The sequence below is a fragment of the Heterodontus francisci genome, chromosome 3, assembly GCF_036365525.1.
Source record: "Heterodontus francisci isolate sHetFra1 chromosome 3, sHetFra1.hap1, whole genome shotgun sequence".
Taxonomy (NCBI): Eukaryota; Metazoa; Chordata; class Chondrichthyes; order Heterodontiformes; family Heterodontidae; genus Heterodontus; species Heterodontus francisci.
In genome coordinates this window covers 157,745,600-157,764,982 of record NC_090373.1, presented here as the reverse complement: position 1 = coordinate 157,764,982, position 19,383 = coordinate 157,745,600, and the positions used below count along the sequence as shown (strand labels likewise).

The 19,383-nt window shown below is 44.8% G+C and overlaps 1 protein-coding gene across 2 annotated transcripts in view; it reads right to left on the bottom strand.

Annotated features, from left to right (window-relative positions):
- The window catches only part of crybg1a (crystallin beta-gamma domain containing 1a), a 295,651-nt gene extending 276,590 nt beyond the window's left edge, over positions 1-19,061 (bottom strand). For both annotated transcript variants that reach the window (XM_068027026.1, XM_068027035.1), the window contains exon 1: positions 18,585-19,061. In XM_068027026.1, coding sequence (XP_067883127.1) covers positions 18,585-18,862 — 278 coding nt within the window. In that variant the 5' untranslated portion in view covers positions 18,863-19,061. The remainder of the gene's footprint in view (positions 1-18,584) is intronic.
- Between the last annotated feature and the right edge of the window lie 322 nt (positions 19,062-19,383).

Below are 19,383 nucleotides of genomic sequence, written 5' to 3'. Positions count from 1 at the left end.
GCACCAGGACCATCACTGGATACGCCTTCCTTCCCTGCCACATGTAAGTGATGTCATGCACCAAGGTTAGGGTTCCCATCCGACTTCCCTCCTTTACAACAAGAATTTGCATTTATAGAGCGTGGTTAATGCAATAAAACATCCCAAGGTGCTGTACAGCAACATTATCGAACAAAATTTGACACAAAGTCACATAAGGAATTATTAGGACAGGTAACCAAAAGCTCGCGAAAATTAGTGGTAGACCAGAAGATTGGGCAAGTTTTAGAAACCAGCAAAAGATGACTAAAAAAAGGCGAATTGAAGCATGAGAGAAAACTAGCAAGAAATATAAAAACAGGCAGTAAAAGCTTCTACAAATATATTAAAAGGAAAAATGTAGCTAAAGTAAGAATTGGTCCCTTGGAGGGGAAGACCGGGGAATTAATAATGGGAAACGAGGAAATGGCAGAGGCTTTGAACAGGTATTTTCTGTCCGTCTTCACAGTAGAGGACACAAAAATCATTCCAAGAATAGTAGAAAATCAGGAGGCAAAAGGGAGGGAGGAACAATCACTATCAGTGGAGAGAAAGTAATGGGAATACTAATGGGACTAAAGGCTGACAAGTCCCCTGGACCTGATGGCCTACATCTGAGGGTCTTAAAAGAAGTGGCTGCTGTTACGACCAGGTGGGAAAGGTGTATAGGGGTCCCTCTCAGCCTTCACCTGGTCTTACAGTAACAGGGTTTAATTTTAAACATGCCATGTTTTGAGCTCCCCCTTGGTGAATCCTTGTTCACCGCTTTCCAATTATAAGACAAAGAAACGAGCACAAACAGGCTTTCTTAAGTTTAAAGAAGGAAAGTGAAATTTATTAAAACTTAAACTTAAACTCTAATTTGGTAAACGCTGACAGATACACGACACGCCCATGCTAGCATGCGTACGTGATACACACATGCAAATAGAGACAGAAAAGAGCAGAAGAAAGAAAGTAAGTAAAAAGGTTTGAGGCAATATCCAAAGAGTTTTTGGTTATGGGTCTTCGAGCTCAGTGTATAGTCCTTGCTTGTAGGTAGATCTTGCTTTTCGTTGGGGCCCACTATTCTTCTTAAATCTTGTTCACTGTAGGACACTTTTCTCTCTTGGGGTTCACATGTTTTCAATGGATTCCGAAGCTGATGAGAAAGAGATGAGAGCAGACAGGAGAGAGATGTTCTCAATCCAGGAGCCAGGAACTTTCTGACTTCAAACACTGTTTCTCCAGTTTAAAACTCTCAGTTCAAACTCTGCAACAGCTAGTAGTAGACTAAACTGGTCTGACCATGTCTGTTCTGTGTATTGGGAGCAGGAGATAGCTCCTTAGTTCTAACACTGTCTGCTAATATACAAAAATGTCTTTCCGGCCAGGGGCCTGGCAATTCCTTGTAACAGGCCTTCTCTTCTTCCCAGCAACAATTTGAAGTTTAATGTCCATGTGGCGAAATTAATGTGCCTCATACTTGGGAAAACCGCAAATGTAATACCTCTGTTCAAGAAAGCAGGGAGACAAAAAGCAGGAAATTATAGGCCAGTTAGCCTAACGTCTGTTGTTGAGAAAATGCTAGAATCCATTCCCAAAGAGGTAGTAGCAGGACATCTAGAAAATCACAATACAATCAGGAAGAGACAACATGGTTTTGTGAAAGGGAAATCGTGTTTGACAAATTTATTAGAGTTAGTTTAGTTTAGTTTAGAGATACAGCACTGAAACAGGCCCTTCGGCCCACCGAGTCTGTGCCAACCATCAACCACCCATTTATACTAATGCTACACTAATTCTATATTCCTACCACATCCCCACCTGTCCCTATATTTCCCTACCACCTACCTATACCAGGGGCAATTGCTAATGGCCAATTTACCTATCAACCTGCAAGTCTTTGGCTTGTGGGAGGAAACCAGAGCACCTGGAGAAAACCCACACAGACACAGGGAGAACTTGCAAACTCCACACAGGCAGTACCCAGAATTGAACCCGGGTTGCTGGAGCTGTGAGGCTGCGGTGCTAACCACTGCGCCACTGTGAGGATGTAACAAGCAGGGTGGATAAAGGGGAACCACAGATGTAGTGTATTTGGATTTCCAAAAGGCATTCAATAAGGTGTCACATGCTACACAAGATTAAAATTCATAGTATTGGGGTGATATATTAGAATGGATAGAGGATTGTCTAAGTAACAGGAAACAGTGGCAGTAATTTTTCTCTCGGCAGACGGGAGCCATCCACCAACTGAAAAGTCAGTGGCGAACCCGCTCCTGCCTGGCCTGGGATCCAGACCGCATTTTGCAGTTCACAGCCCTTTAATTGGTCTGAGGCGGGACTTCCATCTCACTGAGGCATGGCGTGTTGGGGGTCGTTGGGACAGCAGAGGCGGCCCTCCGCTGAGCACAGGGTGCCCGATCATGAGGGTCGCTCCCCCCACCCCCCACACCAGGCCGCCAGAAAGCCACCTGCTTTTGTCAGACGGCTTCTCTCAGGCCTCGGCCACATGACCAACCACAGGTAAAATCCCCATGGCGACGGGCGGAAGCCCTTAAATGGCTGTTAAGTGGCCTGGAGCGGGCGGGCCGTTTTTCACCACAGCCACCCTGTGAAACTGGCAGCGGGAGCAGGTCGGAAAGGGCCCCTTGAGCCTCGTGCTCCATTTTACACCCCCCTGCCCCGCCACCTTCCCGCTCTTTGGGGGCAGGGGGAGGGTGTAAAATTCCGGCCAGTGAGTCGGGAGAAATGGGTAATTTTCAGGATTCCAAACTCTAACTAGTGGAGTGTCACAGGGATCAATAATGGGGCCACAATTAATTACAATCTATATTAATGACTTGGATGAAGGGACCAACTGTATTTCAGCCAAATTTGTGGCTGATGCAAAATAGGTAGGAAAGCAAGTTGTGAGGAGGATACAAAGAGGGATACAAAGGTTAAGTGAGTGGGCAAAAAATTGGCAGATGGAGTATAATGTGGGAAAATATGAAGTTGTCCACTTTGGCAGGAAGAATAGAAAATTAGAATATTAGTTACATGGAGAGAGACTGCAGAATGCTGCAGTATAGAGGGTAACTAATATTCACACTTCCACCTAGTTTTATGACATCTGCAAACTTGGAAATATTACACTTAATTCCCACATCCAAATCATTGATGTAGCTTGTAAATAGCTGGGGCCCAAGCACTATTCCTTGTGGTAACCCTCTAGTCACAGCCTGCCAATATTCATACTCTCTGTTTTCTATCTGTTAACCAGTTCTCAATCCATCCCCAATCAAATCCCCCCAATCCCATGTGTTCTAATTTTGTTTACGAACCTCTTGTGTGGACCCTTATCAAAAGCCATCTTATATATACCACATCCACTGGTTTCCCCCTTACCTATTCTGCTAGTTACAACCTCAAAAAACTCCAATCGGTTTGTTAAACATGATTTCCCTTTGATAATGTGTGGAGTTTGCAAGTTCTCCCTGTGTCTGCGTGGGTTTCCTCCGGGTGCTCCGGTTTCCTCCCACAAGCCAAAGACTTGCAGGTTGATAGGTAAATTGGCCATTAGCAATTGCCCCTAATATAGGTAGGTGGTAGGGAAATATAAGGACAGGTGGGGATATGTGGTAGGAATATGGAGTTAGTGTGGGATTAGTATAGATGGGTGGTTGATTGTCGGCACAGACTCGGTGGGCCGAAGGGCCTGTTTCAGTGCTGTATCTCTAAAACTAAAACTAAAAACTAAAAACTAAATCCTTGTTGACACTGCCCAATCCTACAATTATTTTCTAAGTGTCCTATTATTACATTCTTTATAATAGATTCTAGCATTTCCCTATGATTGATGTTTGACTAACAGGTCTGTAGTTCCCCATTTTCTCTCTCCCTCCTTTCTTAAATAGTGGGGTTAAATAGGAAGGCAAATTGAATATTGGCCTTTATTCCAAGGGGGGGATGGAGTATAAAAGTAGGGAAGTCTTTCTACAACTGTTCAGGGCATTGGTGAGACCGCATCTAGAGTGCTAGATACAGTTTTGGTCACCTTATTTAAGGAGGGATATACTTGCATTGGAAGCAGTTCAGAGAAGGTTCATAGGCTGATTCCTGGGCTGAGGAGTTTGTCTTATGAGGAAAGGTTGAGCAGGTTGGGCCTATACTCGTTGCAGCTTAGAAGATTGGAAGGTGATCTAATTGAAACATAGAAGATTCTGAGAGCGCTGAACAGGGTAGGTGCTGAGAGGATGTTCCCCTCATGGAGGATTCTAGAACTAGGAGGAACAGTTTCAAATTAAGGGGTCTCCCATTTAAGATGGAGATGAGAAGGAACTTCTTCTCTCAGAGGGGCATTAGTGTTTGGAATTCTCTTCCCCAGACAGCATTAGAGGCTGAGTCATTGAATATATTCAAGGCTGAGTTAAACAGATTTTTGATTGATAAAGGAGTAATCAACTTAGTGAACCTTTTCTGAACTGTTTCCAATGTAAATATATCCCTCCTTAAATAAGGAGACCAAGACTGTACAGAGTACTCTAGGTGTGGTCTCAACAACTCCCTGTACAGTTGTAGCAAGTATTCTCCCCTTGACATTCTATGGCATTACCATTGTTGAATCTCCCACATCAACATCCTGGGGTGGGGGTGGGGGGAGGACAAGCCACAAAATGCTGTGGCTACAAGAGGAGGTCAGAAGCAGAATATGCTGTGGCAAGCAACTCACCTCCTGATTCCCAAAAACCTACTCACCAACTACAAGGCACAGGTCCGGAGTGTGAATGAATACTCTCCACTTGTGTGGATGGGTGCAGCTCCAACAACCCCATCTACAAACATTCACTCCCTCCACCACCGACGCACAGTGGAAGCAGTGCGTACCATCTACAAGATGCACTGCAGCAACTCGCCAAGGCTCTTTCAACCACATCTTCCAAACCCATGATCTCCAAAACCAAGGACAAGGGCATCAGGTGCACAGGAACACCACCACCTGCAAATTCCCCTCCAAGTCACACACTATCCTGACTTGGAAATATATCATTGTTCCTTCACTGACTTTGAGTCAAAATTCTGAAACTCCCTTCCAACAGTACTGTGGGTGTACCCACGCCACACAGACTGCAGTGGTTCAAGAAGGCAGCTCACCACCACCTTCTCAAGGGCAATTAGACATGGGCAATAAATTCTTGCCTTGCCACTAATGCCCACATCCCATGAACAAATTTTTAAAAACTCTGCGCTATGCTGTCGATGGATATGGAGCCAAGGCGTGAAACCAAGGTGTAGATCAGCCATAATCTAATTGAATGGAGAAGCAGGCCTGAAGGACTGAATCGCCAACTCCCGTTCTTAGTGTTTCTATTCATTTCCCAAACAAGGATCCATCAACTTTTCTGTGTTTGAAGCAAAGCCAATCTTTTTTTGTCAAGGTTTCTAAATGTTCTGTTCAGATGCAGACAACCAAATATAAACATTGGAGAGAAAACATTAAGTGGGTCAAGAAAGCAAGAAACATAGAGGCAGATTTTCTGATCTGGTGGAAGCCCATTATAGAAAACGATGACCGAGGCAGATCATTTGGAGACAGGCTCAGTATACAATTGTGCTGGGATCCGATGAAATTTGCTTCACATCGGGTTATCCACCTCTGATGGGGGTATGGTTGCAAACTCTCCTGTGTTGTCTGGAAATCTTCTGGAATTTTGTTTTATTCGTTCATTGGTGGGATGTGGGCATCGCTGGCTAGGCCAGCATTTATTGCCCATCCCTAATTGCCCTTGAGAAGGTGGTGGCGAGCTGCCTTCTTGAACCACTGCACTCCTTGGGATGTAGGTACACCCACTGTGTTGTTAGGAAGGGAGTTCCAGGATTTTGACCCAGCAACAGTGAAGGAACGGTGATATGGTTCCAAGTCAGGATGGTGTGTGGCTTGGAGGCGAACGTGCAGGTGGTGTTCGCATGCATCTGCTGCACTTGTCCTTCTAGTTGGTAGAGGTTGCGGGTTTGGAAGGTGCTGTCTAAGGAGCCTTGGTGCATTGCTGCAGTGCATCTTGTAGATGGTACACACTGCTGCCACTGTGCGTTAGTGGTGATGGGAGTGAATGCTGAAGGTGGTGGATGGGGTGCTGATCAAGCGGGCTGCTTTGTCCTGGATGGTGTCGAGCTTCTTGAGTGTTGTTGGAGCTGCACCCATCCAGGCAAGAGGAGAGTATCCCATCACACTCCTGATTTGTGCCTTGTAGATGGTGGACAGGCATTAGTGAGACAGGAGGTGAGTTACTCGCTGCAGAATTCCTAGCCTCTGACCTGTTCTTGTAGCCACAGCATTTATGTGGCTGGTCCAGTTCAGTTTCTGGTCAATGGTAGCCCCTAGGATGATGATAGTGGGGGATTCAATGATGGTAATGCCATTGAACATCAAGGGGAGATGGTTAGATACTCAGTTATTTGAGCTGGTCATTGCCTGGCACTTGTGTGGCGAGACTGTTACTTACCACTTATCAGCCCAAGCCTGGATGTTGTTCAGGTCTTGATGCATCTGGACATGGGTTGCATCAGTATCTGAGGAGTTGCAAATGGTGCTGAACATTGTGCAATCATCAGCGAACATCTCCACTGCTGACCTTATGATGGAGGGAAGGTCATTGATGAAGCCGCTGAAGATGGTTGGGTCGAGGAAACTACCCTGGGGAACTCCTGCAGTAATGTCCTGGGACTGTGATGATTGACCTCCAACAACCACAACCATCCTCCTATGTGCTAGGTATGACTCTAACCAGCGGAGATTTTCCGCCCTGATTCCTATTGACTCCAGTTTTGCTAGGCCTGCTTGATGACACACTCGGTCAAATGCTGCCTTGATGTCAAGGGCAGTCACTCTCACCTCACCTCTGGAGTTCAGCTCTTATGTCCATGTTTGGACCAAGACTGCAAGAGATCAGGAACTGAGTGGCCCTGGCAGAACCCAAAGTGAGCTTCAGTGAGCAGGTTATTGCTGAGCAAGTGGTGCTTGATAGCAATGTCGACGACCCCTTCCATCACTTTGCTGATGATCGAAAGTAGACTGATAGGGCGGTAATTGGCCAGGTTGGATTTGTCCTGCTTTTTGTAGACAGGACATATCTGGGCAACTTTCCACATTGCCGATTAAATGCCAATGTTGTAGCTGTACTGGAACAGCTTGGCTCAGGATCTGGCTAGTTCTGGAGCACAAGTGTTCAGTACTATTGCCGCAATGTTGTCAGGGCCCATAGCCTTTGCAGTATCCTGTCCCTTCAGTCGTTTCTTGATATGGAGCATTGCTTTCCCAGGCACTACTGCTGGAAACTTGCGAAGAAAAGGGGAGCTTTACACCTGCACCCCTCAGACTGGAGACGGGAGAAATCTCAGGGAACATCACCACAAAGATGGCAAAATTTAGCCATTAAATGGGAGAACGAGAAAGCTCTTGTGGGAGGGTAAGAATTTAAAGCTGAAAAGTTAACCTTCAGCTTCACAGCATTCCAATTCTCCCCTCAATTTAAATTACCCATATGGAGTCCTGAAAAGACAATTCAGCCAGATTAGTCACATGGTGGCAATTGTTTGGCAGGACGGGAGAGGGCCAGGGCCACGATAATGGGCAAAATGGCAGCAACTGTGACAAGTGGAAAATGGAAAATACAGAGAACATGAGGGAAAAGTAGAGAATGTAAGAGAAACTCAGGAAATGTGAGGGTAAAAGGATTTGGAACAGTGGAAGCTTCTCTCTTAGAAAAGTAAATAGTTCAACAATAACTTGAAAACAGCTCAGGACATGGGTTTCCTTTTGTTTCTTTACTTGTCCCGTTGCCACCTCCATTTGCCTTGTATGATTATCTATTGTGTCATTTCATCTGTCCTTCCACTCCATCACAGACCTTCCTTATTGTTCTTCCCCACTCCCCTCTCCTTTTCCTGCCTCTGTATTTGCTTAAAACCTGTTACATCTCTATCTTCTTTCAGTTCTGATAAAAGGTCATCAACCTGAAACGTTAACTATTTCTCTCTCTGCAGATGCTGCCAGACCGGCTGAGTATTTTCAACAGTTTATATTTTTATTTCAGCACATGGGTTACCCAGAATCACTCCCAAGGGAGTCAGTCACTCACTGAATTTGCTTGACGTGCCCATTGCAATCTGCACTCCCAGAAATTTCGGCTGCAGTGGGGAGGATGGGGGAGAAATAACCAACCAGCAGTTTAGCAATACTTAAGAGTGAGAGACAGCCCAACAAATGGAACCAAAATTATGTAGGCTATCCAACGCAGGAGAAAGTGAAGGGGAAAAATGAACAGGAGCCTCGGGCAGCAACATGAACAGAGATAAAGCAGAATTTCAAATTTACTAACCCCAGCAATCTCACCCAATGCCTATCAAATATAATGTGATCGAAAGTCATGGTAAAACCTCTAAGAATATGCCCTACTACAGGTGGCAAACCCAGATGGGAATGGAAGGAATGGCTGGGGTGCTTGTTGTAGTACAACATGGCTGACAGCACCAGCTACAGACTTTTAAATATAATTTACCTTTAAATTTTCCTCCTGCACCCAGCACAATTAATCAATCGATCACTGGATATATTGCCACTCCTGATACCCAGTATCTCTGACGTATAAACAATGGGAGACCCATCAGATAGCAACTTCCCATCATTAAGATCTAATTTGAATAACCCCAATTATGTGCAAATATAGTCAGTGTTAGCTGTTGTTTTCAGCAGAAGACAAGTGGGAAAAAGTAACTTGCATTTATATAGTGCCTTTCATGACGTCAGGACCTCGCAAAGCTCTTTACAACCAATGAAGTGCTTTTGAAGTATAGTCACTGTTTTAATATAGGAAATACAGCAGCCAGTTTGCACATCGCAAAGCCACATAAACAGCAATGAAATAAATGGCCAGATAATCTGTTTTAGACATTGGTTGAGACATGAATATTGGCAAAGACACTAGGAGAACTCCCCTGCTTTTCTTGAAATAGTGCCATGGGATCTTTTTGGTCCAATTGAGCAAGCAGACAGTGCCTTGGTTTAGCATCTCATCTGAAAGACAGCCCCTCCAACACTGTAGCACTCCCACAGGACTGCACTGAAATGTCAGTGTAGATTATGTGCTCAAGACATTGCAGTAGTGCTTGAACTCACAAACTTCTGACCCAGAGCCAGGAGCACTAGCATTGAGCCATGGCTGTCACAAAAGTAATGCAAGATGCCAGGAATCATCAGAACAACGTCTTAGCCTCCATAATCAGAAGAGGGGATGGGGGTAAGGGAGCAGCAGAGTATAAGTCCTAACCAGAGAGTAGGATAGAGGAACAATATGGTGAAAAGATTATATTGAGGTGTGAAAGAATCCTTAAATGCTGATGTGAAAAATACAGTGGCACTTACCTGTTGGTAAATCCTGAAAATTATGGAGTGGTATAAGGTTATAGAGGGACTGGATAAGCATCATCATACCACTGAAATCAGGGGAGGAAGGAAGTAAAAAGTCAGGATGACCAAAGAGAAGCTGGGCAATGGAGCAAAAAGTAGCAACAAAAATGACAAGAGAACAAGGTGCTGGAACAAGGATAGGGAAGAAAGATAGAGAAGAGAATGAGAAATGTATTGGCACTAATGCACATGACATGAATATGCATAACCAAAACTTGTAAAAACACATTGCAAAAGAGAAACAAATTATAAAGGCTACTCTTAGGGAAAGGGTTCAGGGTTGAGAGTGGGAGGGGATAGGGTGGTGGAAGGGCATGAAGGAATGTAAGGCTGCATGTAGCAACCATGACTATATACTGGAAGGAAGATTTTCTCTGATCACTCTATTCTAACGTTCTGTTCTTCAGCGCCTGGTAATGGGGAAGAGAGCATCACCTGCCTGTTGTAGAACTTCGGAACATCGGAACAGGAAGTAGGAGCAGGAGTTGGCCATTCGGCCCTTCGAGCCTGCTCCGCCATTCAACTAGATCATGGCCGATCTTCTACCTCAATGCCATTTTCCTGCACTATCCCCATTTCCCTTGATATCTTTAATATCTAGAAATCTATCGATCTCTGTCTTGAATATACTCAATGACTGAGCCTCCACTGCCCTCTCGGGCAGAGAATTACAAAGATTCACCACCCCTCTGAGTGAAGAAATTCCTCCTCACCTCAGTCCTAAATAGCTTGCCCCTTATTCTGAGACTGTGTCCCCTGGTTCTAGACTCACCAGCCAGGGGAAACATCCTTCCTACTTCAACTCTGTCAAGCCCTGTAAGAATTTTGTATGCTTCAATGAGATCACCTCTCATTCTTCTAAACTCTAGAGAATACAGGCCCAGTCTCCTCAATCTTTCCTCACAGGACAATCCTACCATCCCAGGAATCAGTCTGGTGAACCTTTGTTGCACTCCCTCTATGGCAAGTATATCTTTTCTTTTTTGGGCCTCCTTATCTCGAGAGACAATGGATACGCGCCTGGAGGTGGTCAGTGGTTTGTGAAGCAGCGCCTGGAGTGGCTATAAAGGCCAATTCTGGAGTGACAGGCTCTTCCACAGGTGCTGCAGAGAAATTTGTTTGTTGGGGCTGTTGCACAGTTGGCTCTCCCCTTGCGCCTCTGTCTTTTTTCCTGCCAACTACTAAGTCTCTTCGACTCGCCACAATTTAGCCCTGTCTTTATGGCTGCCCGCCAGCTCTGGCGAATGCTGGCAACTGACTCCCACGACTTGTGATCAATGTCACACGATTTCATGTCGCGTTTGCAGACGTCTTTATAACGGAGACATGGACGGCCGGTGGGTCTGATACCAGTGGCGAGCTCGCTGTACAATGTGTCTTTGGGGATCCTGCCATCTTCCATGCGGCTCACATGGCCAAGCCATCTCAAGCGCCGCTGACTCAGTAGTGTGTATAAGCTGGGGGTGTTGGCCGCTTCAAGGACTTCTGTGTTGGAGATATAGTCCTGCCACCTGATGCCAAGTATTCTCCGAAGGCAGCGAAGATGGAATGAATTGAGACGTCGCTCTTGGCTGGCATACGTTGTCCAGGCCTCGCTGCCGTAGAGCAAGGTACTGAGGACACAGGCCTGATACACTCGGACTTTTGTGTTCCGTGTCAGTGCGCCATTTTCCCACACTCTCTTGGCCAGTCTGGACATAGCAGTGGAAGCCTTACCCATGCGCTTGTTGATTTCTGCATCTAGAGACAGGTTACTGGTGATAGTTGAGCCTAGGTAGGTGAACTCTTGAACCACTTCCAGAGCGTGGTCGCCAATATTGATGGATGGAGCATTTCTGACATCCTGCCCCATGATGTTCGTTTTCTTGAGGCTGATGGTTAGGCCAAATCCATTGCAGGCAGACGCAAACCTGTCGATGAGACTCTGCAGGCATTCTTCAGTGTGAGATGTTAAAGCAGCATCGTCAGCAAAGAGGAGTTCTCTGATGAGGACTTTCCGTACTTTGGACTTCGCTCTTAGACGGGCAAGGTTGTACAACCTGCCCCCTGATCTTGTGTGGAGGAAAATTCCTTCTTCAGAGGATTTGAACGCATGTGAAAGCAGCAGGGAGAAGAAAATCCCAAAAAGTGTGGGTGCGAGAACACAGCCCTGTTTCACACCACTCAGGATAGGAAAGGGCTCTGATGAGGAGCCACCATGTTGAATTGTGCCTTTCATATTGTCATGGAATGAGGTGATGATACTTAGTAGCTTTGGTGGACATCCGATCTTTTCTAGTAGTCTGAAGAGACCACGTCTGCTGACAAGGTCAAAGGCTTTGGTGAGATCAATGAAAGCAATGTAGAGGGGCATCTGTTGTTCACGGCATTTCTCCTGTATCTGACGAAGGGAGAACAGCATGTCAATAGTCGATCTCTCTGCACGAAAGCCACACTGTGCCTCAGGGTAGACGCGCTCGGCCAGCTTCTGGAGCCTGTTCAGAGCGACTCGAGCAAAGACTTTCCCCACTATGCTGAGCAGGGAGATTCCACGGTAGTTGTTGCAGTCACCGCGGTCACCTTTGTTTTTATAGAGGGTGATGATGTTGGCATCGCGCATGTCCTGGGGTACTGCTCCCTCGTCCCAGCACAGGCATAGCAGTTCATGTAGTGCTGAGAGTATAGCAGGCTTGGCACTCTTGATTATTTCAGGGGTAATGCTGTCCTTCCCAGGGGCTTTTCCGCTGGCTAGGGAATCAATGGCATCACTGAGTTCCGATTTGGTTGGCTGTATGTCCAGCTCATCCATGACTGGTAGAGGCTGGGCTGCATTGAGGGCAGTCTCAGTGACAGCATTCTCCCTGGAGTACAGTTCTAGGTAGTGCTCAACCCAGCGGTCCATCTGTTTGCGTTGGTCAGTGATTATGTCCCCCGATTTAGATTTGAGGGGGGTGATCTTCTTGATGGTTGGCCCAAGAGCTCTCTTCATGCCATCATACATTCCTCTGATGTTTCCGGTGACTGAGGCCAGCTGAATATGACTGCATAGGTGTTGCCAGTAGTCGTTTGCGCAACGCCTAGCTGTTCTTTGTGCAGTACTTCTGGCTGCTTTAAGTGCTGCGGATGTTAAATCGCTGGGGGCTTTCTTGTAGTTCAAAAGTGCAATGCGCTTAGCGGCTATGACAGGTTCCAGCTCTTCATTATGAGATTGAAACCAGTCTGCATTTCTCTTCGCACTTTTGCCGTAGGTGGTCAAAGCTGACTCATAGATGGCGTCTCTGATGTGGGCCCACTTGGTCTCAGCATCCCCTGTGGGAGTGTTTTGAAGGGCTGTTACAAGTGAATTTAGAAATTTTTGTAACAGCTGTGGGTGAGAAATTCTGCTCGTGTTGATGCGCGGGTGGCCCTTCTGCTTGGAATGATGCAACTTCTTTGGTCTGAGTCTAACCTTGCTGCACACCAGGGAGTGGTCGGTGTCGCAGTCCGCACTGTGGAAGCTGCGTGTGATTTGAACACTGTTTAAGGCGGCTCGCCTTGTGACAATGAGGTCTAGCTGGTGCCAACGACGTGATCTTGGGTGCCTCCATGAAACCTGGTGACAGGGTTTAGTGTGAAAGAACGAGTTGGTGATGCAGAGGTATATCATTCCTTAGATAAGGAGACCAAAACTGTACACAATACACCAGGTGCGGTCGCACCTGGACTCTATACAATTGCAGCAAGACTTTTTTACTCTGGTACTCAAATTCTCTTGCAGTAAAGAACAACATACTATTTGCCTTCCTAATTGCTTGCTGCACCTGCATGTTAGCTTTCAGTGACTTGTGAACAAGGACACCCAGGTCCCTTTGGATATCAACACTTCCTAATCTCTCACCATTTAAGAAATACTCTGCATTTCTGTTTTTCCTACTAAAGTGGATAACTTCACATTTTCCACATTATATTCCATCTGCCATGTTTTTGCCCACTCACTTAGCCTGTCTAAATCCGCTTGAAGCCTTTTTGAATCCTCCTCACAACTCATTCCCTCCTAGTTTTCTGTCATCTGCAAACCTTTGGTCCTCACATTCAAATCATTGATATAGATTGTGAATAGCTGGAGCCCAAGCAGTGATCTTGCAGTACCCCACTAGTCACAGCCTGCCAACCTGAAAATGACCTGTTTATTCCTACTCTCTGTTTTCTGTTCATTAACCAATTCTCAATCCATGCCAGTATATTCCCCCTAATCCCATGTGCACTAATTGTGCTCACTAATCTTTTTTGTGGGATCTTATCAAAAGCCTTCTGAAAATCCAAATACACCACATCCACTGGTTGCCCTTATCTATTCTGCTAGTTACATCTACATAAAACTCCAACAGATTTGTCAAACATGATTTCCCTTTCATAAATCCATGTCAACCCTGCCCAATCCTACCATTATTTTCTAAGTGTCCAGTTATCACATCCTTTATATTAGGCTAACAGATTTGTAGTTCCCCTTTTTCTCTCTCCCTCCTTTCTTAAATAGTGGGGTTACATTTGCCACCTTCCAATCTTCAGGAACCACTCTAGAATCTATAGAATTTTGGAAGATGACCACCAACGCATCCATTATCTCTACAGCCACCTCTTTTAACACTCTGGGATGTAGATTCTCAAGTCCAGGGGATTTATCCCCTTTAACTTGCTGAGTTTCATCCCAGGCAGTGAAGGTGAAGATTACACCCCCCCCCACCCCCCCCACCTCTGTAATATCACAGCAGGAAGGTTTTCAGTGTTTGCTGCTTTTAAAAAGAATACATTAATGATTCCACTAGACACAGTGAACAGAGAAAACCTTGATGCTATGTGTGCAACGTCATTGGTACAGAGTAAGAGGAAAGTTTTCTCTCCTTTGCTGCACCACACACAAAGGCAATAAACCACCAACATACAGATGAAGTGAATTTAGACCAGACTTTTTTTTAATTTCCCCTGTCCCCCTCTTGCAGAAAATGGTATTTCATTGTCTTTTCTTCCTGTATTTCCCTTTCTTGCTCTTAATACATTTATCCTCCTTTTGTTTCTGCTCTTTGATATTTTCCTTCAGGCTTTTAAGTCTCTTTTGACTCTGCCAAGGCACTCCTCATTCCCTACTTCGAGCTGGCAGGATAAACTCTTCACTCCCCATAATTACATATTTTCCTCCTCATTTTGTTTCCAAAAATGTTGCCAGCCAAACCTTCCCACATGCCTCTCTGAACTGACTCAACTCTCCCACGCTACCTTAAGCACAAATTCATAGAAACAACCATCATCAAATTAGCTTTCTGCCTCCTGCTAAATTTCTACAAGCAAATACTGGGTTGAACTATATTTTCCTCGTTACAAATTTAGTTGATTTGCATGTGCAGCAACTTCATATGCAAATTAGCTACAGTCCAGCTATTTGAAAACTGTAAACAAATTGGCTCATCAGAAGTCCAGCTGTCACAATTTCAAGACTAAGTCAATTTAAGTGTGGTAGCTGGGGTGGAAACCTGACTAGAGATTCAAACATGGAGTTACAGTAAAGATGGGCACAAATTTGGAAGGCAACAACACAAGGGATGCGGGATACTGTGGGAAAAAGGCATTGAAGTCGATGATCAGCCATGATTGTATTGAATGGTGGGATAGGCTCGATGGGCTGAATGGCCTACTCTGCTCCGATGTTCCTATGTTACATTCAAGGACTTTTGAGCGGAAAGGGAGGTCAGAGGCAGAGCGGTAGTTTGCAAGGACAGAGGGGAAAGGGTGTTTTTTTGAGGGGGAGAGTCAATTACAGCAGATTTGAAAGGGAAGGGGATAGTGCCTAAGGAGAAGGAACCTTTTACAACGTCAGCTAGTGTGAGAGGCAGGAAAAAAGTTGGGTGGTAAGCACTTTAATGGGAATAAAGTTAAAGAGCAGGAGGTGAGTTTCATGGACAAGTTGGGTTTGAAGATGGCATGAGGAGAGATAGAAGAGTAGTTAGATAAAGATGCAGGTTCAGGGTTACTGCAGAGGGGAGCTAATGTTGGTAGGCAAGGGAAAGGGAGGGATTCAACAGAGGTAGCTGATTGGATGGTCTTAATCTTAGTGACAAAGAAGTCTATGAGCTTGTTGTGAAGTGAGAGAAGCTCATGGACTTTATCTTGAAGGCAGAGCCCATCTATTCAACTGTATCTGCTGTTCCCCTTTCCCACCAAGCCAAAGTTCCCCCAGTCCCACCATCCTAACCTTGAACCTCTGTCTCCATCCAGTTTCTTTTCTATCTCCCCTATACCCTCGCCGCCTTCTACTTCATTTTCATTAAACTCACATCCATCCAACTTCACCTCAGGCACTCTCTCCCTCCATTTTAAAATCAGTCATCACCTCCTCCTAAAAAAAATTTTGTTTCTCACTAATTAATGTCCCAGCTCTGACCACCTATTCCTCTTTGAAGTCCTAAAAGAATACGTCACTTCCCAGATCGGTGCCCATCTCTCCCACAGCTCCCTCTAATCTGGTTTTGCCTCTCCCACAGCAACAAAATAGCCCTATTCAAAGTCATAAATGTCATTCGCTTTGACTGTGACCATTCTGCATTATGCCACCTTGTCCTCCTTGACCCCTCTTCAGCCTTTGGCACAGTTTAACATACCATCTCCTCCTTTGTTATCCAGAACAAAGTGAGGCTGAGTTGACAAGAAGGAGGTGCTAGATTTGGTATGTAATAATGTAATAATTGTGAGCCAGCACATCGACGCAAATATAAAAGTAGCTTTATAACCTTGCACATTCTTGCTACTGCTGTGTAATACACCCACTGTTATAGAGCTCAGTCAGGCTCTTTTGTCACCTGCATAGCTAGTCAACCCAAGTTTATGAAGGTTCAGTCCATGGTAGAGTTTTAGAGATCTAGGGCCTGATTTTAACTCTGTGCAAGTAGGTGTGTTTTGAATGGGTTAAAATTGAGCCCCTAGACTCAGTTTTACACAGATTTGCAAACTATAGGCCTTCTTATATTTTCATTATCTTTAGAAGACAGATTTGCAGACCTGGACTGAAATGTTACTGAGATCTATGGGACACATATATGTATCTTTACCCAGTGCTATAGACTTTCATTTTTTTTAGACCTGGCTCCAGTTTTATATGTTTATATTGGAAAATGTCATTAGTCTATAGGCTGCATTTTCTGACCATTGGCCTGCCACCAGCCAATTTTCCAACTGAGAACTGGTTGTAAGAAAATCTACCTTATTTAGGCTCCTATTGAACCCGATGTATTGAACGAGGTTATAAGTCTAGATCGAATGCTATAGAGCTGTGTGGGTCAGTTTTACATTTTATGGTCAAACCCCAAACCTGCTACTACAAATTAGTTAATAGCCATAATGATTTGGTAATATATTCTGCACTGTCTCTTAGGATCAGTGCACATGTACATTCCAAGCCATTATTTGGCAAAGGGTTGTTACATTCTTTCTATTTTCATACATTACAACAATGACCACACTTCAAAAGTGCTTCATTGATTGTAAAGGGCTTTGGAATGACACACAATCGTCAAAGGTACTACATAAATGCAAGTCTTTCTTTGTAAAGATGCTGTTCTTAAAGATTATAATCCATGAAAGATTTGACATTCAAGCATACGTTCTGAATATGTTCAGTGTTTTTGCACCATCTAAGTGAAGATGAAAATAAACTTCATTCTGCAATACTTTTTCTTTCCAACCACCACATATGAAAAAGGCTTTGCAACTTCAAAAACAAAAAAAATTGCAAACTGGTGATCTAATTGGCCGAACTGTACGGGTTTCTCTCCTGTGCATTCCCTCTGTCTTATCATTATTATCTGTATTTTTCGACAGCTGTTGATATTTCCCAGTCTGGTTGACCTTTTGGAGCTTCAGTGCTGGGGTGCAAGAACTTGGCCATGTAGAAACCCTTATCGCCAAATCCGAGCATCTATTGTTGAGTTTCTGCCCATTGATTTTAATGGCTTGAAGATGGTGAGAAACCTGTGTCCGATAATGCGATAATATTTTTACCCACCGAACTCTTAAGCTCCGGTGAAGTACTTACTGCACGGGTGAAATATCTGAACAATTTGCTGCTGTTCACTGAAAGCACCGAGCATGTTTTACGCTGACTGACACCGACACCCTTTCATCTCCTGTTCTCAAACTAAAAATATTTGAAAATTAAGGGAATTGCAAACCACTCTAACATGAACGAATATCCATTTACAGCCCTGAATTTTTCTCTTATCGGCCAATTGTGTTTCTACATTTTAATGTACTGGATGACAATACAAATATAAGGTTAAAATCCCTCGCTCACTGAAATATGAAAGGATGAAAACAATAATTCGGAGTGGATAATAGTTGGGTACATCGATGGAGCCTCTAGATGGCATCTCGAGCCCAGAACCGCCCCCTCCCCACCCCCGCCCACCCCCAAAGAAGGGAAGCAGTTTATTGGTAAATTGCAACATCACTTCAGTGCTGGAAGCAGTGCCATGCGGGAAAGCGCATTGATTTTCCTTCCAATAGTGATGCCTACACTGGCCGATCTGCCCATCGATCAACAGCAGCCATTACTTCAGCTGAGACCTGAGTCTGACCTCACTGTCTAAACAGTGTCCAATAATTACATTGCGCTGACATGAGTGAAAAGGCGTCTGTTATCTCTTCAGTAATTAGGTTTCCTGGTTCTTTTGTGGGTAGGGACATTGTGCTACTCGCAGTTTGAAGTGGCCTGAACCTTTGCAATGGGTTTATAAGTCTCATTTGCTTTTTGTGAGCAGCAGATGGTTTGAGATTTCCTCAACCTACCTGCGTCGATAAATTTACATTGGGCACTACTGTGAACTCTATATTGCAATGCCACAGAGAATGCTGTGGGGATATGTTAATTTGCACTGCCCTGACCACATTATAATTCTCAGTACATGCGACTCTGACTGGCAATGAGAGGATAGTTATTATTGATCCAGGCTATTTCAGGTCATTCTCATCGATCTGCCTGGTTTGATATAAAGCGCCTCTCCATATGTTAGAAGTAAAAACTTCACCTCACCCGGAAGAAGCTGCATGAAATGGCTAGAAGGTGGAAGGATTTTTAAAATATCTGCCCGATAAAGCCCCAGCAAAAAAAGGTTAAGAAGAATGGATTTACATGTCGTCTCTCGGCGGGGACAGCAAAGCTGGCAAAGACATCACCGACTCGCTAGACTTCTTCTGTCGCCAGCTTCCCCAGTGTCTCCGCCTGCTGAAGCTGTCGCTAGTTTGGGAGTCAGGGGAACAGTCCAGCTCCTTGTTGACAGTCCGACTACATTTCTCCTCCTGGTTGCCGCTCGACTTGCTGCGGTGGAAAACTCGGCCGATTTTCTTTTTAAACCCTTTCTGCTTTTGCTGCTGCTTCTCTGTCTGTGTCTTCCCCGCCGACTTGTCCATGCTGCCAGTGGCCACTGGAGTGATTTCAGTGGTCGGGGGTTAGTGTAGAGACCAGGAGAGAGCCTAACCAACAGGACGCTCAGGTACAAACTCGGACTGCGCCCGCCCGCAGGTCTGCTGCAACAAAATGACTTGACTGCCAATCCAAACAATTGACTGCTGTTCATACAGGCATTACGACACTATATGTGGAGAGAGAAAAAAATACATCAATATGCCAACTTTCCAATTTCCCGGTTACTGCAGTTTTCGAATATTCTTTACCGACAGGTTAATTGGCTCTCAGCCTCCTTTTTGCTTGGGAAGTACCGCCACCAAATGTCCAAACTGTACAACAACCAAGATCCAACTGTGTTTTCTTTATTGATCCAATCCCTTTCCCTTGGCTGCAGCTCAAGAGGATAGCAAAAATTTATTCCATTTTTGAATAAGTGCTGAAATCAGTAAGGATGAAACTGAAAGAGTCCTGAAAGGGTCTGAGTAGACAATAGCCATTAGTAACCATTGCCGAGCAGCAGTCA